The sequence below is a fragment of the Delphinus delphis genome, chromosome 19, assembly GCF_949987515.2.
Source record: "Delphinus delphis chromosome 19, mDelDel1.2, whole genome shotgun sequence".
NCBI classification, from domain to species: Eukaryota; Metazoa; Chordata; class Mammalia; order Artiodactyla; family Delphinidae; genus Delphinus; species Delphinus delphis.
Window position 1 is genome coordinate 25,902,170 of NC_082701.1, and position 27,528 is coordinate 25,929,697.

At 53.1% G+C, this 27,528-nt stretch overlaps 2 protein-coding genes across 3 annotated transcripts; one reads left to right on the forward strand and one right to left on the reverse strand.

Moving 5' to 3' along the window:
* Nucleotides 1–1,085: 1,085 nt before the first annotated feature.
* On the forward strand, nucleotides 1,086–4,584 carry C19H17orf50 (chromosome 19 C17orf50 homolog). The gene is made up of 3 exons (XM_059996627.1): nucleotides 1,086–1,161; nucleotides 3,957–4,272; nucleotides 4,374–4,584. The coding sequence occupies exons 1-3, from the start codon at nucleotides 1,086–1,088 to the stop codon at nucleotides 4,582–4,584; spliced, it is 603 nt and encodes a 200-aa protein (XP_059852610.1).
* On the reverse strand, nucleotides 3,450–27,257 carry MMP28 (matrix metallopeptidase 28). 2 transcript variants are annotated; one of them, XM_059996979.1, is made up of 8 exons: nucleotides 26,925–27,257; nucleotides 18,746–18,825; nucleotides 18,335–18,522; nucleotides 12,399–12,623; nucleotides 9,620–9,865; nucleotides 8,114–8,263; nucleotides 7,616–7,783; nucleotides 3,450–6,785 (listed from the first exon to the last, which is right to left on the reverse strand). In XM_059996979.1, the coding sequence occupies exons 1-8, from the start codon at nucleotides 27,033–27,035 to the stop codon at nucleotides 6,391–6,393; spliced, it is 1,563 nt and encodes a 520-aa protein (XP_059852962.1). In that variant the 5' UTR covers nucleotides 27,036–27,257; the 3' UTR covers nucleotides 3,450–6,390. The 2 variants fall into 2 exon arrangements, with proteins under 2 accessions (XP_059852962.1, XP_059852963.1); XM_059996980.1 differs by lacking the exon at nucleotides 8,114–8,263.
* Nucleotides 27,258–27,528: the final 271 nt, after the last annotated feature.

Genomic DNA, 27,528 nt, shown 5'->3' on the forward strand with positions numbered 1-27,528 from the left:
GAAAACCATAATCCCAAAAGACACATGCACCCCAATGTTCATTGCAGCACTATTTACAATAGCTAGGTTGTGGAAGCAACCTAAATGCCCATCGACAGATGAATGGATAAAGCTGTGGTACATATATACAATGGAATATTACTCAACCATAAAAAGGAACGAAATTGGGTCATTTGTTGAGATGTGGATGGATCTAGAGACTGTCATACAGAGTGAAGTAAGTCAGAAAGAGAAAAACAAATATCGTATATTAACGCATATATGTGGAACCTAGAAAAATAGTACAGATGAACCGGTTTGCAGGGCAGAAATTGAGACACAGATGTAGAGAACAAACGTATGGACACCAAGGGGGGAAAGTGGCGGGGGCTGGGGGTGGTGGTGTGATGTATTGGGTGATTGGGTTTGACATGTATACACTGATGTGTATAAAATTGATGACTAATAAGAACCTGCTGTATAAAAAAATAAAATAAAATTCAAAAAAAAAGTAATGTGCATGCTACCAAATTATTTGAGAAAAAAAAGAGCCAAGGTGGCTATAGGCTCTTTTAGTAAATGTAAGGAAAATGGGGTTTTGTAGGGGAGACAATTCTGCATGGGTCTTTCCTATTTTTGCATGTCTTGCAAGCAGAGGTACTGACTTTTCAAGGGTGTTTATATAGTGAACAACCTTGGAAGTAGAGATAGTGTCTTTTTCTGGAGCAAAGAAGAGGTTTGGTTACTGCCCAGCATGAAAGATTAGGGTTCCCTAAGCTCAGGGTTTCTCTTATAATGCAAATGACTGCATATGCAGGTATTCCCTGGCACCCATCCCCATAGCACCCATGGGACAGTGGGCCAAGAGGAGATGACACAGGTATGCTGATGCTGCTGTGCCTTGAGTAATGAGGTCCTTTCTCTCCAACCCAGGAGTCTCATGTTTTTTTGGCAGCACCCATGAAAGTACAGCAGGCTAACTTGCAAGTAGGGTAAAGTTTTAGACTCTTTACAGTTCTTGACAGTGTTGCCCCCATGAGATTCCTGGGGACTGGTCTGCCCACTTTGTTCTACCTCCCATCAAACTGGCTCCACCAAACTAGGAGATGCCTGAAGGAAGAGACCCCATCGCCCCGCTTCAGACCTGGATGGAGGACCATATCATGTTCCCCTATCAGACTGGTATCTCCTTGACTCCAGCAACTGTATGCCATCAGACTGAGACTCTCCACATCTGGGTTTGCATCCTCTGCCCCTCTCCATGCCCCTGACTCTGCCAACACACCCCACTGTCAGGCCAGGAAAAGAAGGAGTCTCCCAAGTTTCTATGATTTTATTCCCTTCCCCAGCCCCAGCTCTCTCACACACATACAGAACATCCAGGAGCTACACCCAGCTCTTGCCCGAGTTCTGCTTCCTACAGGACTTCACACCATGTCCTCTGCTTCTCGGAGCTAAAGCAATGTGCTGGAAGTCGGTAGGCTGGGGAGCAAGGGTGAGGAAGGACACGGATAGAACAGAAAGAGGAAATGTGATGCAAATAAACATAATGCTTTAAGTGTTTTCTGTGGGCCAGGTAAAGTCTGGTACCGCACTGCCATCTCTGACTTACAGATAAAGAGACTGAGGGTCAGAAAGGTAATATGCTAATAGCTTTTATGTTTATGTGGTAAAGCTGGGATTTGACCCCAGTCTATTGGGGACCAAAGTTGCTCTCTATCCCTTTAATACCTTCCCAAGAGAAAAGGTACTGTTTGGGGGTGCTTTTGGAAGCTCTAGAAAAGGCAACTATTCTGGGGTGGAACCCTATGGGCAGGTGGGGTTCTAGCCCCGCCCCCTCATAATCCAACAGAGGCCCTAGAGACCAGACCAAGTTCTGTGGGAACTCCCTCTCATCCCAGGGCCTGGTCAAGGGAAGAGGGCAGCACAGCTTTGGGAAGAATGGATAAACACGGTGAGTGGGGCCGGAGGGCAGGGTCTCTTGACTCCAGGGTGGACCAATCAACACATCACCATGGCAATCCCAGAGTAGAAGCCCAACCTTTTCTCAGTTACCCATCCATGTACAAGCCCTCTTCTCTCTCTTTCCTGAATATTCTTGACATCTGCTCTCTCATCTTCACCTGCTGCTGTTCAGATCTTTTCTCTGGCCTGGACCACTGTAATGACTCCTAAGTAGGTCTCTCTGTCTCCTTCTGTCAGAGGGAACATCCTAAAGGATGGCTCTGAGTACATCCCTGTGTCAAAACGTTCAGTGGCTCCCCACTGCTGAAGGACAGTCTATAAACTCCATAGTCTGGGCCCCCAAATCCCAACCTTCCTTTCCAATTCCTCATCCTCCCCAAATGTTCCCAGCACGCTTTTCTGGCTGTGCACTATGTCTGGCCTTTCACAACCAGAAGGCTCCTTCATGTGTTTTCCTAAATAAAAGTACAGTGGACCTTGGGAATTCCCTGGTGGTCCAGTGGTTAGGACTCTGGGCTTCCACTTCAGGGGGGTACAGGTTCGATCCCTGGTTGGGGAACTAAGATCCCACATGCCACGCGGCGTGGCCAAAAAAAAAAAAAAAAAAAGTACACTGGATCTTGGTTCTCCACATTTAGCAATACCAAGAACTGGCAGAATGTTTGAAACAACTTTTCTTGAAAGGTTTCAAAAGTCTTGAAATTCAGAGGCCCCTCTGTTACCTACCACGTCACCTGCCTGAGAGGGTCGGGAAGATGAAGGGGCATGATGTATGAAGAGGTTAGCCCGGTGACTACGTGCAGTTGGTGCTCAATACATGTGGGCTGGAACACTATATTATCATTCCGCTTTGTCTCCAACCTCTTTAATCATGATGGGCAGGGATCAATAGAAAAATTTCTAGACCTTTCCAGCGCAAACCCCAGGAATTGTGTCTTCCCTGCCCTACTCCCCCTTTTTTTCATTACAAGTCTAGCTTCCCAGATCGAGCAGCCAGCAGGGCACATGGTGGGGCTGGGTCAGTGTTTGCTGAGTGAGTGGTGGACACCTACCGGCGGCGGCCGTGTTACTTTCACATCAGTCCAAGAACTTCCCGCCTGCCAGGACTGCTGCTTGGGGCTGTGGAGTTTGTGTCCTGAACACCAGCAAGGGGGACAGTTGTGGCTGAAATCCAGCTGGCGGTTCGGGTCAAGCCTAGAAGGAGGAATAGACGTCTTTTCCTAATTGGCTCCCCCCTAGGGCAGCCTTTTCCTAATCGGTCTGCCCATGGGGTGGGAGGGCAAGAAAACTTCTATTTAGTCCGCTCATAAGGGGCACTTTTCCTGTTTTGCTCATCAGAGGCGTCCATTTCTAACAGTGCAGAGGCGCTGTGTGCCCACCTGCCTGCCCACCCCGCCGCAGGTGTTGCTGGGCTTTCTTAAGGTATGGCCCACTTTGAAGACGGAAATCCCGTTCCATCCAGAAAACAAAATATAAACCACCTATTAAAATTCCAATCAGTGCACTTAATGTTTATTGACAGCCTGCACAGAGATCAGTCCCCACCCCGGAGCCAATTAGAAGGAAGGTGGTGATGAACCGCCATCTCCTCCGGGTTCGCAAGGCTCATTGCACCTGTTTGTTGATGGCTTCCGGCGGCCCCTGAGCCAGGCGCTTCAAACACACTCGATCTGATACCTGCCTTACAGTAATCCTTGGGATAGGCACTACTTTTTCCCATTTTACAGATAGGGGAACGGAGGTGACAGAAGCGACGTGATTTGCCCCGAGTCTTCAGCTAGGAAGTGCGGGGACCTAGGAAACCAGGCCTTCCTTTGCCCAGGAAATCCTGCACACTCTGTAACCCTCTCTTGGAATCCTGCTGGCTCCGGGCATCTCGTGCGCACCGTCGTTCGAACGCCTGCCTATTTTTTTGGGGGGGGGGGGGCGGGCGGTCGGGCTGTGGGCAACAGTCAGGGTACCAGGGTACCCAGGCCCTTCACTGACCTCCTCCCCGCCCCCCGCCCCCGCAGGCGTGAAGATCCCCTTGTGGAAGAAGGAGCTGGAGCAGCCCGGGACCAGAGAGGCAGAGGCGGAGGCGGAGGCTGCGGAGGGGGCGCCGGAGGAGGACGAGGAGAGGCTGCTGGAGGAACGCGCGGCCGAGAGCGAGGCGGAGGGCGGGGAGGCGGAGGGCGGCGAGGGCCGGGAGCGGGGCTCCGTGTCGTACTATCCGCTGAGCCAGGAGTCCAGCATCCTGCAGGTGGCGCTGCTGCGGCGCGCGGACAGCGGCTTCTGGGGCTGGTTCAGCCCCTTAGCACTGCTCGGCGGCCTGGCCCCTCCCGCCAACAGGTGAGGGCGCGCCGCTCGGCGGGGGCGGGATGTACTGGCGCCAGGGCCCCGGGCGGGAGCTGGCGGCGCGGTGCCCTGAGCGCCCCGGCCCCCTCCCGCAGGAAGCGGATCCCCCCGGAGGAGCCGTGCGTGCTGGAGACGCGGCGGCGGCGGCTGCGCGGCGGGGGCTGCGCGCGCTGCGAGATCCTTTTCTGCAAGAAGTGCAGGAACCTGCACAGCTCGCAGAGCTACGTGGCGCACTGCCTTCTGGAGCACCCAGATCTGCCGGAGGCGCGGGCTTCTGGAGGCGCGGGGGCTGCCGTGGGCCTTTGAGCGCCCCCCAATCCCCGGTCTCTGTGGCCCTCCATCCTCGCCTGACTCCAAATTCCCCGCCACCCTCTCCTCCCCCGCCCCGACGCGGAGCGCTCTCCAATACGTACCTGAGAGCCGCCTTCCCGGAGCGCCCCACTCCGAGCAGCCCAGCAGGCCCACCGCTGATGACCGGGCCCACCTGTCATCAATGCGGAGCCCAACATCACCTGGAGCTCCATTCCTCCAACAGCGCCTCCCGAGGGCCCCAGCGCCCGGGTCAGCACGCAGTGCCCACCGCCCACCTGACTCGCGCCCCCTGGTACAGCCTCACGCTCATCTCTGGGGTATTTCACGTCCTTCGGGCCCGGTGAGCAGAGGCGTCGCCTAGAGAAAATAACCCCTCTGGGAAACTTGCCCCTTCCCTCAAATCATTCAATAAAGCCCCTAATCAAAGTGTCAGTGCCTTGAGGTGGGGCGTGGGATAAAGATCGACCCTCCTCCCCTTCCCCTGGGTTCAAGCCAGAGGGAAAAGGGCAGGCGGAGAACCTCCTCCCTGCAACTCCCCCCGGAGAGGGCGGAACAAAGCACTTGCAGCCAAGGGCAGTCAAAGGCCATTCTCCCCACCGCGCAGAGAAGAAAATGAAGCTGCCGGGCCAGGAATGCCCACGGGCAGCTGAGGGCTGAAGCTGGCCGGACCTTCCTCCCCTCCCGCGGGAAGCCCGGTCTGGCTGAGGTCAGTGTGTGTGCAGAGGAGGCACTGGCAGGTGTGCAGGGGGCAGGACTAGAGAACCGGCCCCAGAAGCCGCTGAGACAGAAGACTGGAAGGCCGGAGAGCTGGGTCCTTCTCCAGGAATCCCAGCTATTCTCGGCCGGCCAGCGGGAGCTCCTGGAATGCTTCGTGTGTGGCCAGGAGAATGGGGCCATTGTGAGCACGAAGCTCTCCCGGCCTGCAGAGGCCCCAGCGACTGCAGCTGCGCAGACCTCCAGGGAGGCCCCTGTCCTCCTCCTGCCACACAGGGTCCTTCATCTGGCCTGGGGGATGAGGTGGACGAAGGATATTTTGATCTTTGAGGAGAGAGGCAGGGCCCCTCTCCCTATCACAACTACACACACGCACAACTCACTGGTCCCGGCTTTGACCGGAAGAACATGGTTGCAGCCTCCGTAGCATCCGCACCCACCTGCTCTCACTGGAAACGTGTCCAAGGAAGGCTGCTTCCCCCCTCCAGGCCCCCCAGCTGGGAGCACCTCTTTATTCCAGCCTTCCCCCCAACCCCTGAAAGAAACAGGGCCCGGCAGGCCTGCATCGGCCTCCTTCTTGTTCTGGGTCCTGAGACCCCTGAGGTTGGAGACCCTTGTACTCAATCCATTCAGTCTTCCTGGGGGTGGGGCCTCTGATTAAATAAGACACAATCCTCCAAGGACAGAGCCGGGAGGCCCTGAGGGGAAGGGACAGTCTTGCAAAGTGGTCCCAACTTCTCCATTGAGTTTTGCATCCTTCCTGGTTGCCCAGTGCTGTGGCCTCATGGACAGGAACTGCACCTTTAGGGGAAGAAACAAAATCCCCAAGGCCTGGGGAGGAATGAGTCTTTGGGGAAAGGGCCGTGGGGTCTGGGATCCTTTTCGGCTTCTCGTTGAATTGATCCCACAAAGATCAATGTCTTGACAGCACAAAGACATTCTCCAGGGAACAAATGCAGATGAACTTTCCTGCCTGGACTTCTGCAGGGAGGCTCAGAGGCTTCCAGACAGGGTCTGCCCTTGGGGCTGGGGATACACGTTGGCCACGAGAGCGCGCCAGCAATTCACTAAGAGGTGGGGGCATCTTCAGAACAGGGTGCCCCCCGAGTTGGCATGCCAGCAGCCCATCCAGGCCAGCTCTGTGGCCCAGCGGCCCGAGGGCGTTGCTCGAAGTTTGGCCTGGTCGAGGCGCCAGTAGCGGTCGTCTCTGAAGAAGATGATGGAGCCGTCGGGCCTGGGCAGAGCGCCGCTGACCTCCTCAGGGACACCGCCCCAGTCCTGCAGGCCTCGGGGGTAGTAGGGCTCCACCTGCAGCCCCCCTCGGGCCAGCACGTAGTAGCGGGCGCCCTTGAAGAGGATGAGGCGACTCAGAGGAGGGAAGTAGAGGGCAGCATCCGGGTGGGGGGGCAGGCCCCCTGCCCGGCACAGCTGTGGGGAGCCCCACACCGGCTTGGGGCCCTGGAACCTCCAGCATCGACTCCCTGTGGGACATCGGCAGAGCCAGCGTGAGTTGGTGCGCTCGCCCTTTGGTCCTCTACCCCACCTCTGTCCCCCCATATTCCTACTCCCCTTCATGTTGGAGTCCAAGGTGGTCAGTATTTGTGATAATCAAAATAGATCAGTTGTAAACAGTAGAGGAGGGACTCTTGTGGCCTCCACTTCCAGCAGGTGTCCGCAGAGGGCAGGTTGCTCTGAAGGAACCTCCCCAACCAAGGCAGGAAGCATGCGCCCTCCCAGGGGAGTGGTAGACTTCAGGGAAGTCCAGGGGCTTTCTCCACGGCCATTACTACCAACAGTTCCGTGAGGGCAGGGAATTTTGTTTTGATCACTACTGTATCCCAACACCTCCAGCCGAGTTTGTAGAAGGCACTCAATATTTGTTGAATCAATGAATGAACACAATTTTCTCATACTGCACATTCCTCAGACATTATGTTCTTTTAATCCTCCTTCCCCAACAAGCCTGAGGGATTATTTTCCCCGTTCAACAAATTCAAGCTCCAAGAGTTAAGTGACAGGCCCAGACTCACACAGCCAGGAGTCCAAGGAAGGTTTTTCCTTCTGCTGCATTGCAGAGCTCAGAGCCACCCTCTGCTTCCCTCTAGACTCTTCTCTGAAACTCTCCCACCCGCGCTCTCTCTGGGACAACCGTGACACCTGTGCCCCCCAATCCATCACTAAAGGAATCTCCTGGGAGAGTTGCTGGGGCCACAGGTTCAGAATGGAATTGAGACTCCTCCCCTCTTTTGACCTTGGGCAGACTCCTCCCCTCTCTAGGCTTCAATTTTCTCATCTGCCCCAGGGCTGGTACCTTTGAAGAAGTAGAAGTCTCCATCCTCCAATGACACCGCGGCAGCCTCAATATGGGGGGGCAGCCCTGCCCACCTTTTCTGTAGTGGGTGGGGCTCTGAGACGTTGCCATCAGCTGTCACCTCCCAGAACTGGTTCCCTTGAAATATGTACAGTCGATGTTGCCCATCTGCCCAGAGACAAGAGAAAGTTGAGGAGTGACCATCGGCCTCCTGCCTTCTTTCCAGGGAAGGTGCTTCCCTAGAACCCAGCTTCCCAAACTGACGAGAGAGGATGCGGCAGGGAGGATACAGCAGGCACAGCTGGGGCAGAGGGGAAAGTGCAGCAGGAAGCAGCGTTTTGCTTGGCGTGGGCTTGCTGCCCTGCAGAATGCTTGTGACTTGGGATTTCTGGATTTTATAATTCATCCCCCAACCTTGTACTCCAGCTCCGGAGACCCCTGGAGATGTGGAGGAGGAGGAGGGAAGAAGGAAGCAAGGAACCAGCGGGACCATCTTACCTACAGTGATTGCATCGAAGGAAGAGTGGCAATATTTAGGACCTCGGGTTTCGGGGCGCCTTCCTTGGAGTCTGTGGGGGTCCCAGGCCTCAAAGTCCGTGAATAGCTTTCCAGGGAGCTGGATGGCCCCTGAGCCGCCCTGGGGCTTCCCTTCACAGGGAAGGAGGGAAGCGGGAGAGAACGCACACTGGTTGGGGGTGTGTTGAGTGCTCGAGACCTCCCCCTTGGTTCGTTTCATTATCTGACATGAGGGGCAGGGAAGGAGGGCAGGGGTGGGGGGTTAAGAGTTGTCCTTGGTTGTTGGTGTTATAACCATAGCACCAAACTCAGAAGTCCTCTTTCCTGCCGAACAGTCTGGAAAAGGGTAAAATCGGAGTGGGGGAACCAAACAAGGGTTTGGAACTAAAAAGGGCAGAGGGTCCTCTTCCCTGAGTCCTGGACAATGCAGATGGCGTGAGGGCAGAGTTCAGGGGCCTGGGCTGTGATAATTACAGCAGTTATAATAATGACGTCACTATACTTCACTTATGAGAATGAGGCAGAGTCCACCAAGCTTAGAATTCGGCACCAGCTCCTGAATCCTGGTCTGCACCTTCCTAGCTGGGTGACCTTGGACAAGTTATCTAATGTCTCTGAGCCCCATCCTCCTCATTTGTGGATAAAAAGATACCTCATGGGTGTGTTAAGTGTCTGGCCCATGGTAGACACTCGTGAAATAGCAGCTATTATTATTACCTTTGTGTAGGTCTCTTAGACTACAAAGCATGTTCATATCCACCAGAACAACAACCCTGGGAGGTAAGCAGGGCCTCAATTATTATCCCCCCCACCTTTTATTTCCCCCAGAAGATAAAACCGACGACTCTAAAAGGGGAAGTGCTTTGCCCAAGAGCAACTGCTGACCCCGATGGAATGGTACTTGTTCCTAGGGATCCTGGCCCTGCCCACCACACCAGGTACTCAGGGTCACAGCCCCGGGCTGGGGTCCAGATAAATCTCTGGGAAGCACCAGTCGTTCATTCTGCGGGAGAAGACCTTGTCTAAGTCCACCGCCAGGCAGAGGCCCAGGCTTGGGGGAAAAGTGGGCATCAGCTCACGGAGAGGGAAATGTTGGGGGAGAGCCACTGGAGCTGGGAGCAGGAATGAGGGCTCTGGGGTCTGGGTGGGACCGAGGACTGGGTCTGGATGATGGGGCAGGGATATGCGAGGAATTGCGCAGCCCTGGTCGGGCAGGAATCAGCAACTGGAACGCAGAGGAGGGCTGTGCCCAGGAATTGGTTGGGATGATAGAGGCCAGGCATGCGGGTGAAGCACAGCAGGAGATGAGGTTTCTCAAGATTTGAGGGGAGCCCGAAGCTTCAGTATCGGGAAGGACCTGTGATGGGGAGGCCAGCTTCCTGCGCTTAGGATGGGGGATCCTATTTGAAAAGCCGGTGTCCGAGCCCTGGGGATCCCGGGGCGCAGGGGACAAGGGAGAGCGCAGTGGCGAGCGCGCCGGGGGCTCACCATACAGGCTCTGCACGGCCAGCACGTCGTCCCAGCTGAGCAGCGCGTCGCGGCCCAGCCTCTTGTAGTAGGGCGCCATGAGCGCGCGCGGCGCGGCCGAGTGGGTCAGGCCGAGCGTGTGGCCGATCTCATGCGCCAGCACCACGAACAGGTTGCGCCCGCGGCGGCGGCTCAGGGACCAGCGCTCGTCGCGGTCGAAGTGCGCTTCGCCGCGGCGGGGGAGGAAGGCGTGCGCCAGGGCGCCGCCTACAGGCGGCGAGGAGGTCAGGCGGAGCCGCAGCCCGCGACACCCCCCAACTTCCCACCGCCCGGCGCAAATGCCATTGGCGTGTGTATGGCTGCGTTTTTGATGAGTAATTTCCCTCCTAATTAAGTCTGGCAGAAGCTGAAGTGTGGAGCAATGAACAGATGACTAGGCTATGGGGCCTGGAAGCCTAAGAGGGAGCGTGGTGTACAAAGAGCACGGGGCCAAACTGCCTAGCTTCCAATCCCGGTTTTATCCCCTTACTAGCTGTGTGACCTTGGACAGATAGCTTAACCTCTCTGTGTCTTAGCTTTTAGATTTTAGATCTGAAAAATGGGCATGTTGATAAGGAAGTTGCTCCTCACGGGGTTGTTCTGAGTATTAAAAACGGATGTGTGTACTTGTGTATGTTACATGTAATACTTAGTGTCTACCGCAGGTACTAACCATTACTTACTTTCGAAGAGATCTAGGAGTAGGGACAGTGGTTACCCCCGAAGGGGGCTTAATGAGACTTCTGGGGTGTTGGTAATGTTGTTTCTTGATCTGGGTGCTGAGTGTATTTATGGGTAGGTATAGCTTATTTATTAGTAAGTACATATAGGGGGGACGTCCCTGGTGGCACAGTGGTTAAGAATCCGCCTGCCAATGCAGGGGACACGGGTTCGAGCCCTGGTCCAGGAAGATCCCACATGCCGCGGAGCAACTAAGCCCGTGCGCCACAACTACTGAGCCTGAGCTCTAGAGCCAGCGAGCCACAGCTACTGAGCCCGCACACCACAACTACTGAAGCCTGCGTGCCTAGAACCCATGCTCTGCAACAAGAGAAGCCACTGCGATAAGAAGCCCGCGCACGGCAACGAAGAGTAGCCCCCGCTCGCCGCAACTAGAGAAAACCTGCGTGCAGCAACGAAGACCCAACGCAGTCAAAAATAAATAAATTTATAAAAAAAAAAAAAAAGAGAGAGAAGCGTATGTAGGGGACTTCCCTGGCGGTCCTGTGGTTAGGACTCTGCACGTCTACTGCAGGGGGCATGGGTTGGATTCCTGGTCAGGAAACTAAGATCCCGCATGCCACGCAGCGGGGCAAAAAAAAAAGTCTATATATTCTTGCGTTCTTTTACTCTTGCCTTCCCTCTGCCAGGGTCCTGTGTGGGTCTCTACTTCCCTGCTTCCCTGCTTGTAATAGGAGTGAGCAGAGGGAGATGGGCTGGATCAGCGATTCTCAAGCTGGTAGTGGGCCCCAGATGCAATTCTGCAGTTTCTAGGGTCCTACCCCCTCACAATTCACTTTCTGCAGGAGTCGGCAGACAGCACTGCAATGATGCTGGCCTAGAAGCCCTGAAGTTCCTTCTGGCGTTGCCTTCTTGGAGCCCAGGCCAGAGGGGACTGACAAAAGTTGGGAGGCTGCCTTTAAAGGGAGCCTTCTGGGGCGTGGAGAGCTGGTCACTTGTAGGAGGAATACATGCTTCTAATTTTGAATATGCCCCAAGCTGTTTCGAGCCATGTAAGCCCTTTCTGTTTAACCCTCACAATAATCCTGGGAGACAGATGGGCAGGTTTCGAAGGGAGAAGACATGAACTCAGACAAAACACCTCTCTCAAATCAGAGAGCTGACTCCCAGTCCAGTGCCGTCTTAGTGACCAGACTCCACCTGGGGACCTGGGTATGGATATCAATGTCTCATGGAGATATTGTGGGTGAAGTGAGTTACAGGCAAGCACGTGTGGGTGCTACATGTGGATTCTTGAAGAGCCTAAATCTCTCCCAGTCCTACCCTGGGTCTCAGCAGCAGGGCTTGGAAGTGGGCTTTGCTCTGAGTGGGCTTGATGGAAAGCAGGAGACTGCAGGGGAGGTGGGCCCCAAGTACCCAGGGGACACAAGGGCTTAAGTCCCCACCCTGAAGGGGCCTGATCAGGTCTCCTCACCTCACTAGTGGGGAGGAGATGCACAGATGGCCTGCATTCAGGTTGTGAAGGCTAGTGTTGGGCAGAAGGGGAGGAGAGCGGTTTACATTGCAGCCGTAAGCCTTTAGGTCAGGGGCGGACAGTCTGGGCTGTGGGTGTGTGAAGCAGGTGGCAGGGAGAGGGTAGAAGGCCTCTTGCCCTGTGGCAGTGACTGTGCAGTGGGTGGTGGGAGGGCGGGAGTGGGGTTGTGGTGGCCTCTGGATGTTTTTAGAGCCTTGGTCTGGAGAACATTCACTCCTGGAGAACAAGAGAGGCACAGGCCTGACTAGAGGCAGGGGATGGGTGACAAGACCCCAGAAGGTTCTCCCAAAAGAGATAATACTCTTTAGAGTTTGCAAAGCACTTTTCATGGAGAACCTCATGTGACCGTCCCTTCAGCCATGAGGCACCTAATAGGGCAGGGACCACTGTTCCCATTCTACAGATGGGAAGACTGAAGGTTCTTCAGAGGGGGCTGCAGCTTGGCCAAGGCCAAAGAGGGAGTGAAGGCTCTACTGCCCTCCCCAGACTGCCTCTCCTAGTTGGGTTTCCCTCCTGCCGTGTGGGAGAGAGGCTCTGTGTCAGCACCTGGGCCATCGAAGGCGTTGCTCAGCCCGTCGTTGTGGTCCCCTTGGAAGAAGGTGAGGCGGATGTCAGCGGGGCCTGTGGCCGGGGCCTCCCAGAACTCCAGCGCCGAGACGTTGCTCCACAGCTGGAAGGCAGCGCGCACGGCCCCCCGAACTGCCGGCTCAGGCAGGTGCTGGGGCCAGTTCACCAGGCGGTAGGAGAGATGCCGCTTGTACCATTTGTTGCCTGCCACCCAGAGAGGCCGCATCAGTCACACCTGCTGCAGAGCCTGGGGCTGCTCCCTGCGGACTCTTTTGATGGGGAGATAGGTCCTCCTCCAGGAAGTCCCTGATGTGACGGAGGAACCACAGCCCAAATGGGAAGTCCCCTGTTTGGCTGTGGAGACACTGCTCTCAGACTGACAAGACTACGCTTGTCCTGCACGGTCCCTACTCCAGTGGCTCGACCTGGCGAGGTCCCAGTATGACAGGGGATAAGCAGCCTCTACCCAGGAAGAGTCCCCAACCTGAAGGAGTCTTGGGTCTGGGGCCGTCCTCCCTACAATCTGGGCTGAGCTGGAAAACCGTGCTGCGTCTCTTGCTGGCAGCGAATCCCAGCCCCTGTCTACCGTGTCGGAGTGGAGCCACGGGGGCCACAGCCATGCCTGCCCTCTCCCCCTTCCTCCTCTCCACCCCTCACACGCTCCTGCCAGCTCCCTTTCCCGTGCCCTGGGCCTGCTGCTGACCAAAGACCACAGGCCCATTTATTCGAGGTCCTTCTCTGACCTCTGGCCCTCCCCCTCACTTCCTCAGGGACTCTGCAGAGCTCTGAGGTGAAAACAAATAAGAACAAAGGGTGTGTCTGTCACTGACCGAGAGAGATTTTTCCATCTCCACTTAGTTAAGAGTTCCTATTCCTTTGCCTCAAACTGCAGTTCCTCCCTGAGGCCTGAGACTCTGGCCTCTTGCCCGAGCCCCAGGTCAGCCGTGTCCCTCTGCAGCTCGCCTTGCACCCAGGACCAGGGTGCTCAGAAGGTCCAGATCCCAGAGTTTTTCGTGGGCTATTTCTGAGCCCTGCAAGCTCAGGGGCTGAAACTGTGGAAGACTTACAGCTCTGGAGGCAGGACTCCCGTGAGCAGCCGAGAATCATGCTGCCTTTGGGTCTCAGTTTCCCAAATGGACCAGAGTCCCTGGAGCGTGGGTGATGAGTGGGCAGGGCAGGCCTGGCTGTGCTAGGAGGCCAGGCCAGAGGACAGGGCCCCCTCTCCCCTTGGGGGGCAGGTGAAGGTTCAGATCTCCTGCCTTTTTGTCCTGGGGGTACCCTTGCCTGAACCAGGCAGGAGGAGTGTCGTCACGGACGTTTGGCCACCGCCTTATCCATCTCTCTGCTCTAGTTTGCTGAAATTGAGGCCAGGAGGAAGGGCCTCAGAACGAGTGAGTGGCGGGGCTAGGCCCTGAGCCCGGGCCCTGACACCAAATCCAGTGCGCCGGCCACTGTACCACACAGATAAGCAGGCCCGTTTGCTAAGACTCAAGGCTTATAAATTTGCCTAAACGTCCCTCCTCTGGGTCAAAGCAGGGGCTCTGCGCAAGCTGAAATTCTCCTGAATTCTCCAGCTGGCAGAAGAGCTCAGCACACTTTCCCTCCCCCTCCATCCTCCATGGAAGTGGGGTTGGGGGTGTCCCTTCTCTCACCCCTTTGGGCCTGGCAGCCACCCAACCCCTCCCAGCCAGTGACCAACCCTCAGGGAGGGAAAAGGGAAGGATTCTAAGGAAGGCAGAGGAGGAAAGCCTGGAGGAAGGCCAGAGGCGCCGCCTGAGGGTTCCCGAGGTACCAATAACACTTCTCATTGAATCGTAAGTTTCACCAGGCACAGGGCAGGCTGGCGCTGGGCTCTTTCACACCCTGCTATGGGTGACCAACTCTCAGACTCTCCCCCACCCCCCACAAAACCTTCAAGCTTCTAGAAAAGTGTGAGGCAGCTCCTTCTGCCTCTTTGCAGCTAGGGAGGCCCCTCACTCCATGGGCAAGAAGTGGGGAGGCTAGGGAGGACAGATAGGACTGGTATTGAGAGACTAATTTTCTTTGAGAGTAGAGCTGGATGGGGGGGGTCCTTGGTGGGGCTGCTGGTGAGAAAGGAACCGCCTGGCCAGCAGCCTGAGCCCTCATCCCTGTCTTCTTGTAGGTCTGTGTCCTTGGAGCAGGCTGGTCACTTCAGGCCCCCGTCCCAAACTCCCGACCAGGCAGGGCTGGTTTCCATGGCAACCCTCAGGCCACAGCAGCACCTGGCACTGCAGCCACCACACCCTTGCTCCAAAATTCAAAAGGGAAGAGGGAAGGAAAAGGAGATGGGGAAGGGTAGAGAGCTAGACTCTTGCCTGGGGTCGGGGGGCGTGACCCTGGGATCCTGACTCCCAAAAGGCAACTGATATTGTGGAGAGAACGTGGGTTGAAATCCCAGCCCCTTTGCTTACAACCTCGCGTATCAAATTACAGACTCTCTCCAAGCCTCAGTTTCCTTACTTGCAAAGTGGGGTTGGTAAGACTCACCTCCTGGTAAAAGTGAAACAGCAAATGAAAAGGCAGCACAAAGCTGCTTGGCATGTGGTGGGTGCTCAATAAATATCCCTGCTCCTTCGTTTTCCATCCAGATACACCCCCCCTCCCCGCCCCGGGGCTCCCCACCTCCACCAGCTGTGTGAGGGAGCAGGGACCTTGAAGATCAGCCCTGCAGGCAGAGTCCCGAGCTGGTGCTTGGAATGAGGCTGCCAGCTTTAGCAAATGAAAACGTAGAACGCCTAGCTCAATGTGAGTTTCAGATAAACAACAAATACTTTTTGTAGTATAAGTGTGTGAAAACAAAACAGTTACGTTGTTCATCTGAAATTCAAATTTAACTGGGCATCCTGTATTTTATCTGGCAAACCTGGAACCCAATTTCATCGGTATAGCATTGACCCACATAATGGAAAGTCACTGGCCTAGAAATCCACATCCCGTTTTAAGCCCCTACCCACGTTCTGGGTTTTTTCACATCCGGCAATCACACAGTCCTCCCAGTGAAAAGAAGGCTTGGCCACGCTCTGGCTATGTGGCCCTGGGAAAGTTGCTCGAGCCGTTTGTCCCTCATTTTCCCCATCTGTAAATGAGGATACTAATGGTACCCATCTCATTGGGTTGTTATTGGATTAAATGAGTTAATCCATTCAGAACCGTGCTTGGCACGATCATAAAGGCTCAGTATGTATTAAATGTTATTATTACATTTTCTTTCCTAAGGCATAGGAAGTGCTTGGTGCCTGCCAAGCTCGCAGCTCTTTTCTAGGGAATGTCTTCCCACCCAGGAGGGAAAGAATTCAAGCTGCTGTGGTTCATGTTGTGAATGAGAGAGAAATTCTCTGTCTAGTCTGGCCACTGCTGTCTGGACCAGGGGTCAGTGTCAGATAATGAGATGGAGAGGGAGGTGCCTTTGCATGAATTTCCGTCCAAAAGGGATGCTCCAAATTGGACAGTGACAAACGGACTCCATCAGTTCCTCCCTTAGGGCATGAGAAGAAGAGATGCTGCCTGGAGGAAACATCTCTCATGCTCAGGTCATGTCCTGAGTGCCCAGGAAGCATCGTCTCAATTCTCTGGGACACGGACTCTAGGCTGGAAGTGTCGCTATTGAGACTATCCGGGGCTGCCCCAGTTTCCACCATATTCTCACAACAAGCCCTTCCCCTTAGTAATCAGCGCCTCTCCTTTGCAACCTGAACGAGCTGTTTCCGATGAGGAAACAGAGCGAAGTGACATGGCCCGGGTCACACAGCTAAACTCAGAGCTCTGGATCCAGGGACACTGCTCCAGTTCACACCGCTCCCCCATTCTACCTTGTCCTTCCCCTCTGCCATCCAGAAACACTGGGGGATGCAGAACATGTTGACACCAAGGACATCTTGAGCCCAGAGTCTGGACCCCATCGCTCCTCCTTGTTTTATCAGAATGCGGTCATACAGTACTGGGGACCCAGAGTGGCTGGGTGTAGACACAGTGGAACTGGATTGGCAAGTACCTGGAAACAGACATCCCCCAACAGCTGAGGGGAACAGGTCACAATTTCCTTACGAATTAGCTAAGAAATAAAAACAGTGTGCCACTTATTCTGTCCATAATGGGTATTGTCAGCCAGAGTAGTTAATGCAAATTAAAAGAGGCAATGGCCCTAAGCGCTCACAGTAAAATGAATGAGATGAGAACCTGACTGAGCAACCCTAACAATTCCTTGTTAGGAATCTTGAAAACTGTGAAAACTGAGCAGAGAAAACTAGACTTAGTACAAACAAGATGTTAAAATTACACACAGTTAGGGCTTCCCTGGTGGTGCAGTGGTTAAGAATCCACCTGCCAATGCAGGGGACACAGGTTCGATCCCTGGTCTGGAAAGATCCCACATGCCGCGGAGCAACTAAGCCCGTGGGCCACAACTACTGAACCTGTGCTCTAGAGTCCGTGAGCCACAACTACTGAGCCCACGTGCTGCAACTACTGAAGCCCGCGTGCCTAGAGCCCATGCTCCACAGCAAGAGAAGCCACTGTAATGAGAAGCCCGTGCACCGCAACGAAGAGTAGCCCCCGCTGGCCGCAACTAGAGAAAGCCCGCCTGCAGCAACAAAGACCCAATGCAGCCAAAAATAAATAAAAATAAAATAAATAAATTTTTAAAAAATCACACACAGTTAAACTTGTCATTGATGAAGAATTGACAGAAGAATCAAATCTCCTTCATAAATCGTAGATCTGTAACATCTGATCCTGGAAGATTGGATTTGGACAAAGAAGGAGGAAGTGGAGGAGGGGAAGGGAAGGAAAAACCCAAAACTACACAAGGAAAATCACAATGGCAGAAACTGTAGTGTGAAGATGTCTAGAATAAGCAAATCTGCAGAGTCAGAGAGGAGACTGATTAGCGGTTGCCTGGGGCTGGGAAGAGGGAGAGTGGGAGTGACCGTTTCATTCGGGGCATGGGGTTTCTTCTTGAGGTGATGAAACCGTTCTGGAATTAGATTGTGCTGATGGTTGCCCAATGCCGTGGATATACTAAAAATCACTGAGTCGTACACTTTGAGTAAATTTTACGGTATGTGAATTGTATTTCCATAACGCTGTTAAAAAATGTGCTGTGGTCAAAATAAAACTGATCGATGAATCCCATCTTTGTTGAATAATGCTTTTGAAAAAAACATCGATTCTGATGAAAATGACTTCAGTCAAATATAAAGGAAAATGTTGGCAATGGTTTAACTGCCCTACATAGCAAATTGATCAAGGCATTAAGTGGGTTTGATGGGGTTTGCTCTGGAAAATACTTGCACCATGAAAATTTATCAATTTAGGGACTTCCCTGGTGGTGCAGTGGTTAGAAGTCCGCCTGCCAGTGCAGGGGATATGGGTTCGAGCCCTGGTCCGGGAAGATCCCACATGCCATGGCACAACTAAGCCCGTGCACCACAACTACTGAGCCTACGCTCTAGAGCCCACGAGACACAACTACTGAGCCCCCGTGCTGTAACTACTGAAGCCCGCAGGCCTAGAGCCCATGCTCCACAACAAGAGAAGCCACCACAATGAGAAGCCCGCGCACCACAACAAAGAGAGCTCCTGCTCGCCACAACTAGAGAAAGCCCATGCGCAGCAACGAAGACCCAACGCAGCCAAAAACTAAATAAATAAATATTTTTTTAAATGAAAAAATAAAGAAAAATTAAAAAAAAAGAAAATTCATCAATTCAGGCATAATTCTGACTTAAATATCTGTGTTCACAAAGATGGTCCTTGGGTTGAGAGGTCCTATTCACCCACCCTAGGGGAGCGAGGTTATTCACAGAGCCCAGTCCGAGGATGAGACGTATTTTTCTGGCCATGGGGCTTCAGGACGCTGGGGAATCCCAGACCAGCTAGATTTTAACAGTGCTCACCTTGCCTGGCAAAGCGTTTCTTTCGCCTCATTTTGGCCCGACGTCCAGTAAATAGGGCACTGACTCTCTTGGTCCAGGCCACCTGGCTGTCGGTATCTGCCACCCCACAGCGGGGCTGCCTCATCTGGCGCAGCGTGGCGGCATCCAGCATCCCGCTCATGGGCAGCTGGGACACCCACTGGAACTCCCTGTTAGGAGGAATTGAGATAAAGGACCACAGTGCAAGGCTGGCTGGTGGGGATGAATGCAGGGAGCTTCCCTGGAGACAGCAGGATGCTGGGGGCAAGGGAGGGAGCAATGGAGTGTGACCCCCTGGGCACACGTGGGAGACCAGCCTTCTAATAGGAGGGAGGAGGTGACCGGAGCTTTGCACTCCAGCACCACCAAGTCCTCCACATCCCTCTGTCTTACCTGATGGCATTGCTGAATCGCGTGGAGGCGGGACTACTGGGGACGGGTTCACTGAGATACCCGTACTTCTCCAGGAATGCCTGGGGGAGAGAGAAAGGTCAGCTTTCCCACGGTGTGGCACCCTTTCCCCTCCCTGGGTCTCCGAGGGCCCATGTCACATACATCACGCCCAGGCTCATCCCTTTTCCCAACAAGGTCTATGAGCTATAGCAGAAGGAGTCCTGGCATCAAAGTCAGAACCTGGACTCAGTTCCAGGCCAACAACAGATCAGCTGGATATAGTTCTTGGAAGCCAGTGGAAGGAAGTGTGTGACTCACTGCCCATCCCTATCAGCAGTCCTGCCCTTCAGGGGAATGATGCACTCAGCTCCCTGCTTGCACTTCTCACCCATAAACCCCACCAATGGATTAAAAAAATCACCTCGGCTGCTGAATTCTTATAGCGACACACATCGACTCTTCATTTTTACCCCTCCGTGCTGTGTTACCTATCCAGAAATAATTTTCTGTCTTCCTTGTTCTCTTCTTTGCTGTATTTCTTAACTCAGATCAACTCCAATCATAGCTGCTGCGTCAAGGAAAAGGCACAAGTTGGGAATGAAGCCAGACACTAAGAGCCAGGACCGGCAAGCCTCTAAACCTTTGCAAGTATCCCGCCTCCTTTTTCTGGATTTCGTTATATCTGTCTCCAGAGACCTCCACATCCTCTTCTCAATAAAGTCACTTTCCATAAGGAACGCTTATTCTAGACAAACTCTTTCCAAGTCCATTTTATTGTTTTCCTGCGCTGACTTATTAGTATTTCAGCACTATTGTTTTCTTCTTTCCCTTTGCATAGGTATACCATTTGGGGATGCAAAATCGATTAAAGGAGTTCTAGGGACTTAATCTGGAAGACTCTTTACTGCTCAACATAGTGTGGCATCATAGAATAGCCACAGGTCTTGGAATCAAGAATCTGTTCCCAACCATGACCCTGCTGGATGGCCAGAGACAAACTACTTAACCTCTCTGAGCCTCCATTTCTTCACTCACAATGTGAGAACAGAAATAACCCCACAGGATTCTCAGAAGGATTAAATATAGCAATGTACATCTAGCATAGTTGTCTGGTATATAGTAAATGCTCAATAAACAGTTGATCAGGTTGATTTACCTTAGTGGGGAAATTAACAAGAGGCTTTTGGAATGCACCCCATCTATAAGACGGGAAGTGCTTTGAACAAGGCAGTTACACCTCTGTTATTCTAGGTGCTTTATCTCAGACTTGCCTCACCCCAGCCAGGTGCCTGGTTCTCTTCCATGCCTCCTCCCTCTCCCTTGGTGACGATGGACAGAGTGGCTTTCTAAAGGAAGTCAGCGAATTGTTTCCTTAGAAGCAGTTTTGCTGAGTGAGTGACTTGGGAGAGACTGGGTCACAGGCTAACAGGCTGGCCCTCCCTGTGCCTCTCCCCCCAAACCCACCCAGCCCTTATCAGGGACTTGGCTCCCGTTCAGGAACTTGGAAGCCTTGGACAGAGGGGGGAGGACGGGGGAAACTGACTAGCGGCGTCTCCTGTTTCCTGGCTGGGCTGCCGTGCCTGGGACTTTGGCAGGCAAGGTAGGTGGAGGGCAGGATGGGGGTGGAGGCTTTTTTCAGGGGTCCATCAGAGGGGAAGTCCTGGGCTGACCTGTGGGTTTCAAGGCAGAGCTGAATTTCCAGAAGGCAGAGTAAGCAAGTATCCAGGACACCAGCCAAAAGACACCAAAAGAATGAGTAAAAGAAATGTTAAGAATTTGACACTTAATATTTCCATAAAAGCAACGAAGTGCTATAATGGGGGTTATCAGGACTTAAGAACTCCCTTATACTTATTCTATGTTTACTATGCACATATCTTAAAACATTTTTAATTACAGGAAGGGGGCCCTTAATACTGAGTGTCCTGAAGTTCTGTTGAGTGGAGGGAGACCCACATCCCGGGGTGACGAGGAGGCAGGGTTGAGATGCCCTCTGCTCCTGCAGGCCTCCCTAACCCTCTTCTGCTTGCCCATTTGCCGTGCCTGTTTTCCCCTGCGAAGGTTAGAGAAATGCTCGTCTGCCTGGGAGAAAGAGCAGGGGTGTAGGGCAGGTGACAGTGTGGCAGAGGGATCCCAGGAGAAGATGCAGGATCGGGAGGGTGTCCTGTGCTCTCTCGGGGGCTCTCCGAGCTCCACCTGGGATCGCCGCTGTCCCCCTTCATGGAAGCCGTGCCCAGGCTGCTCCTCTTTGCCTCACAGTTCAAACATCAGGTTTTCTCTCTGCCCTGTCCTCCACCCATCCTCTCTCCCACGGAGCCCAGGGCTGGAGCTGCATGGAGAGGAAGCTGGAGGGCTGTGCCCCCCAGTGATTCACCTCGCTCAGGTCTGAAAGCTTGCGCCAACCTGCCTCACCCACTCGGTCAGGGCTGGGGCCACTTCCCTGGGGAGTCGCCTCTGCAAAGCCCTGGGGGTGGCTGTGGTGTTTGGGGAAAATGAAGCCGGTTCTCCCCAGACCCAGAAAGCTGAGAGGCATCAGAATTCCAGGGGCTCTAGTCCTTCATCCGTCCTGACTTGTCCTGGGAGTGTGTGTAGAGCCCAGCCCGTTCAGTGCCTGAAGGAAGGGGAAATTCTGGACATTACTGAGCAGGGCTAGACTAGCAATGAGGTGTAGCAAAATGAACCCCGGAGCTCTGAGTCACTAACCCGGCAGGGCAAGAGCCCTGGACTGAGTGTCTTGAGTTTTATTCTTGGTGCTGCTGTGAACTGTGTGCCCTTAAGCAAGTCCTGTGCCTCTCTGGGCCTCAGTTTCCTCTTTTATAAAATTGGGGGGGGTTGGATTAGAGCTAAGATCTACTCCAGCTCCTTCTCTTATTGTAGCCTTGTTTCTGCAACTGATTAGCTATGTGAACTATGGCAAAGCTATAATTATATATATATATAAAATTTTATATATATATAAAGCTGTGCCTCAAATATAAAATGGGGGCGGGACTACTGCTTTATGTTTCTCACAGGAGTGTCGTGACAATCCAGCAAGAAGCAGCTCTGGGAAAGCTTTATGATAGTTGCTCCATTAAAAACGTTATTTTTCCATATATAGTCGCGGAGCCTCATTGCTGGAAGGGACCTTTGGTAGATTAGTCTAGGAGGGGTCAGCTTCCAGTCTCCTGTCCACAGAGTGGCCGTGACATCCTCCATATCAAAGAATTGCAGCAGCAAAAAATGAAACCAAGAATGAAAGAATTGCAAGCTCATGCAGAAACCGTGTTGCTTCACCTACGATCTATTACTTCTCATGTTATGTTTCATTATGAGTCTACTCTCTCTGTAGTGACTCTGTGTGATCGTGTTTATCATCTGATACACCTGTGGCATTATTAGCCAAGTCAAGACGCAGGGGATGGCAGCTGGTGTTCCGCCTTGCCATGTCCCATAAATAAAAACGTTTTCCGGTAGTCAGGAGCACAGTGAGCTCTTGCCTATTGTAAAGCTTTTCGGGGTATCTCACCTTCTTTGAGCTTCACAATTACCTTCCAAGAACATAGGCAGGACACGTGTTGTTCTTCCCATTTTAAAGATGAGGAAGGTAAATCTCAAGGGAGTGTAGTGCTTCATACTTGAATCTAAATCCTCTGACACCTAATAGGCAAGTGACTCAGAGGTTTTCAAACCGAAGGAGCAGGGTCCAAGCTGCTCTCACCACTGGGAGATGGCCCTCAAATATAAAAAAGGTAAAACTGGGGGTGTTTCTAGCTGGATCCCTTCTGTCTCCTCCACGAGCAGGCCCAGGGGTGGAGCAGAGGGAAGAACCTGCTCAGGCAGGGGACTCCAAAGAGACTAGGATCACATCTCCCATGACAAGCCACAGGTATTCAACAGCACCCAAGTGTGTTCTTCACAAAGACAAACGTCTGCTTCCAGAAAGCATTGCTTTTGCTCTCTGACTTCTGAAACCTACTGAAGTTCTCAGGGCAGTGGGACAAGCTCCGCCCCTTTCCTTTATTTTGGGCAAAGACCTCCCCTTCCCTTCTGTCTGACTCCCTTCCTCTTCTCCTCCTTTCCCTTGTCCCTGGTCCCATATTCACAAAGTTCTGTCTAGGTATAACTTAGATACCTCTTCCTGTAATCCCCGTGCCTTCTTTCATTTTCCATCCTTAAGGAAGTTGGAGAACATTAGCTGGCTAGTCTCCATCCAGATCCCATCTTGTATTTTTTTCTAATGCCAAATAACCAGACTGTATGGACCCATAGTCCTCACTGGGTGTGGGGCGAAGTTTAAGGCACAAAATAATGCCCTAACCAAGATTGTGTTTAGCAGGAGTTGTCCAACAATCTCTCCCTTCTATGTCCCTGCTTCCACCATCCAGCTTTTCCTATTAATAGATGTCTTGGTTTTCAGACTGGCTTGGCAATTGCTTTTCCATCAACTTGTGGTCCTCTGGGACACTTCAGAGCCTCGTCTGCCCCCTATGAATCACTGAGCTGAGCTCTTGGGAAAGGTTTCCATGCCCGGGCTTCTGGGTTTCTGACTCACACAAAATAAAACGAATGGATCTGTGGTATGAGAAACAGACACTGCACCTGGTGGTGGATACTCCACAGAAGCTCCAGTGTCTCCCTGGAGAAACAAACTACCCAGTTTCCTGTTGCACTGGCACACTGGGAATAGCCGTGCAGTTATGCATGATTACTGAGTGGAGGGCAGGTCCTGGACACATTGCCGGGGTGTGCTAAAGAAGGTCCAGGCAATGCATGGTAGATAGATCTCTCGGGACAGTCTGTGTTGCCCAAGAACAGGATAGGGCCTGGCTGGGAATGGGAGGGGGGCCAGGGTGATGATGTCATTCATTAACTCTCAATCTTGCAACTCAGTATTCACTAATGTTGTGAGCAGCTCTAGTCTTCCTAAGTGGGCAACAATGAACTTGTTCACAATGCAGCTTTGTAAGCAGTCAGTCCCCTGCAAGGCAAAGCCCACTCTGGAAAGCCCTCGATTTTATTTCTTTGTGTGCACACAGGGGACACATAGAGCCATGCATGCAGGGCACAGGAATACACACAGAGACATCCAGATAGATAGACACGGACATACGTAGATGAAATGTGTACACACATACACACAGAGGCAAAGGCGTACAAACATACCAAAGTTAAAGAATGTTAGTGCTGGAGAGAATCTTAAAAATCATTTAAGAAATTTAACTCCCTTATTTTACAGAAGAGGAATCTGCTGACTGGAGAAGGGAAAAGACAAGCTTAAGATCACACAGCTGTTTTACTATTTCTTTCTTTCCATCTCCTGAACTTTGACCTTTGTCTATGAGCTCAGCAGGACTGCTGTGCTTTGTTGGGGGTCTGGCTCCCTGCACTGCGGTCAGGGAAATGAACCGGAGCAAAGAGCCAGGGTGATCAGGGGGCTCACTTTGTGCAGGTTCCTTTCTGTGGATGGTTGTATTTCCCTAAATGATCCCAACATCTCTCATCCTCATGCTCTCCTTACGATGTGACGTCAGCACTCCTCCCACCAACTGTGGGGTCTGTGTTCCCACCCCTTGACCTGGAGTTTGTGACTCCAGACAGTGGAGTACAGCAGAAGTGAGGCTATGCAACTTCCTAGTCTAAGTCACAAAGAGATACAACTTCTGCATCTCTCACTCTCTTTTCTTTCTCTCTCAGCTCTCAGCTTGGAGACACAACCACCATGTTTGGAGGCAGGCCAAACTAGCCCACATGCAGACACCATGTGGATAGGCCCACATGGAGAAGAACTTAGGCCCCCAGCTGACAGCCAGTGTCAACTGCCAGAGAGGTGAGTAAACAGCCTTCAGATGGTTCCATCCCCAGACACTGCAGAGCAGAGACAAGCTGCCTTGCTGTGCCCTGTTTGAAATTCTAACCCACAATATCTATGGACATAATACGTGGTTCTTTTACTTCACTGCATTTTGAAGTAATTTTAATGTAGCCATAGTAACTGCAACACCATCTCTTAAGAATTATAGCCCTGTTGTCAAATGCTGAAAATTGTTGTCTTACATATTTTGTCCTGTATTATTGTTCTAGGAGAGCTAGTCACCAAGCCAGGACTTTAATTTGAAGGTCTGTTTTCTAAAATAACAAGAACAACATTGAGAGCAACTTCCTTTGTTAGACTGCTTTCTACATACTAGGTACCATGCTAAGCCTAGAATGTATTTCACATACGTTATCTCATGAAACCACACCCAAATCTTGTAAAATAGCATTACTAACCCCCATAGCACAGAGAAGAAAACTGAGGCTCAGAGAGGTTAAATAATTTACTGATGGTTTGCACACAGGTCTGCCTGACACTGAAGCCCATGCAATTGACCATATACAGAAACACACATAGACATACCGACACAGACACAATTTGCATATATATCTATGCATATAGGGACACACCCCCATTACACATTTCCAGAGTTCTTTATGCTTTTAAAATATTCCCTGCTCTCAGAGGTAAAAAAATCCCCTTCCCCCAGTTATGTTAAATAGATGGAAAGAGACTTAATCGGCTAGATATTACATTTCCCAAGCACACCCCAAGATGAAATTCTCTCCATCTGGGGCCACCGCAGGCATGGGCGGCAGAGATAGGGTCTCTGTTCTCTCGCCAAGGATTGCCTGGGACCCAGACCTGGGGGGAGGTGGGATGGAACTCTTAACAAGACTTGGCTTGGTACACAGAAGCCTTCTCCTGGGGCCAGGAGGACTCTGCACTTGATGTTGTAAGACTCTAAACTCAGAGAAACAAAGGGATTCCCGAATGTGCAAAAGCAGAGAGCACAGAGCAAGAGACCAGTGCTTGGATGGGAGGGAGTGAAGGAGTTGGAGAGAGGACCCCCTTGTGGAAGCAGGGTCATTTCCAAATATTCCAGAGCAGTAATGGGAAAGGGCTGGTGGAAGGAAGAGTGGTTCAGCGGCAGTCCTCCTCATTTTGCAGGGTTCTTAAATTCAGCATGTCTCCCTCTTCTAGGGGAGGGGAGTGGGGATACTGAGAAGCTCACAACTGGCAGTTTTACAGCAGGAAAGATGCTCTGTTAAGAGTCTCAGGGCAAAGTGCTGGGCTCAGTCATTTAAAACTTATTTGCCTCCCTTCTCCTTAAAATAGTGGTGACCCCAGTTTCTAATCCAGAGAAGAGATAAGAACACAGACAGTGATGTTCCTTTGGGGAAGAAAGAAATGAAACTGGTATATTATTACAATCACCTATATCTAGAAAGTAGACGTTCCAAGTTCACCTCTAACCCCACCTCACAAAAATTCCCCTTGTGCAACCTACACCAAGCAGTTGAGTCCAAAGGAGGAAAATGAAATGGGAAATCTTTAAGGTTCACCTCCACTTCCCCACCCCCTTTTCTCCAGTTCAGTCCTGAAGCACTGTTTAAAGCTCCTTAGAAGCAACTCTTAAGAGTATGCTACTCTTGGGAATTCCCTGGCGGTCCAGTGGTTAGGGCTTTGCGCTGTCACTGCAAGGGGGCATGGCTTCAAACCCTGGTCGGGGAACTAAAACCCCACAAGCCGCACAGCACAGCCAAAAAAAAAAAAAAAAAGGGAGAGAGAGAGTGTGTGTGTGCTACTCTCACCCATTTTACAGATGCAGAAAGTTCTGAGCTTGGGCGCTCACTAGCCCCAGCTGGTCAGGGGCAGCACCGCCCCAGGAAGCCAGAGCTGTTCCCTGTGTCCCCGGCCAGGGCCAGACAGCAGTACGCTCTCGCCAGCAATCTGGGAGTCTCCGCAGCGTCCGACACTTGGGGAGGGCGCGTGATGAATGAACTGCTAAGTCTCCCAGACTAGGCGTTGAGGGACAGAGGCTCCCCGCTAAACTGGGGTGTAGGGGTTCCCTCTCCCTCAGTTCTTGCATGTCTATCCTATCTTTTCGCTGCCCCTTCCCCTTGTCCTGGGAAATCAGTGCAGATCCGCCTGCCCGTGTGGTTCCAGCCCTGGCTTGGTGTTCGGGGGTGGGGTAGGGTGATGGGGTGGGAGGGGAGAGAATGCTGCCCCAGGCTCTTTGTGTGCAAGTGCGAAGGGTGAGGAGGACAAGGGAGGGTCACGCCGATGGTCAGCTCAGATGCGGCGGCTGGGTGGCCTGACTGCAAAGTTCGGGCGGGTCTCCAGCACGCGGACCCTCTCCGCCCCCCACACACCGCGTACCTCCGCCTCCCTGCGCAGCTCCTGGCCTACGCGCTGGGCGAGCTGGGCGTCCAGGCCGCCCCACAGCAGCAGCGGCAGGGCGCGCAGCAGGAGGCCGACACGCGCGTACATGTCGCCGCCGCCCCTGCAGCTGGGCGCGGGGCACAGGGCGCGGGGCAGCCGGCCGTCGGTCCTCCGTGCCCGGGCCCCCGCGGATGCTCCAGCTCTGCGCCGGCCCAGCGCCGAGGGGAAGGCTGCAGGGGCTCGCCCGTACCCGGGCTCCGCGCCGGGCAGCTCCTCCGCGGCGCTTCGCCGGGAGCCGGGTCGAGGTCGTCCAGCCCGGTAGTGCCTGCCCGCGGGTCCGCCGGCCCAGGACCTAGAGGCGAGGGAGGGAGGGGAAAGAGAGAGGAGGAGGCGGGACCCCGGCACTCCGGCCCCACCCACACGCCTCGGCTCCTGGAACAAGCGGCGGTGCCAGAGCCTCTTCCGCAGGCTGTGTGGCCTCGCCCCGCGCCAGTCGTCTTGCGAACCCGTCCTCTAGTCCGCCACCTCCCGTCGATCCGGATCTCTGTGGGGAGGACAGGGGAGGAAACGTCTTCTCCTGGCGGTTGTGGCTACCTAAGGC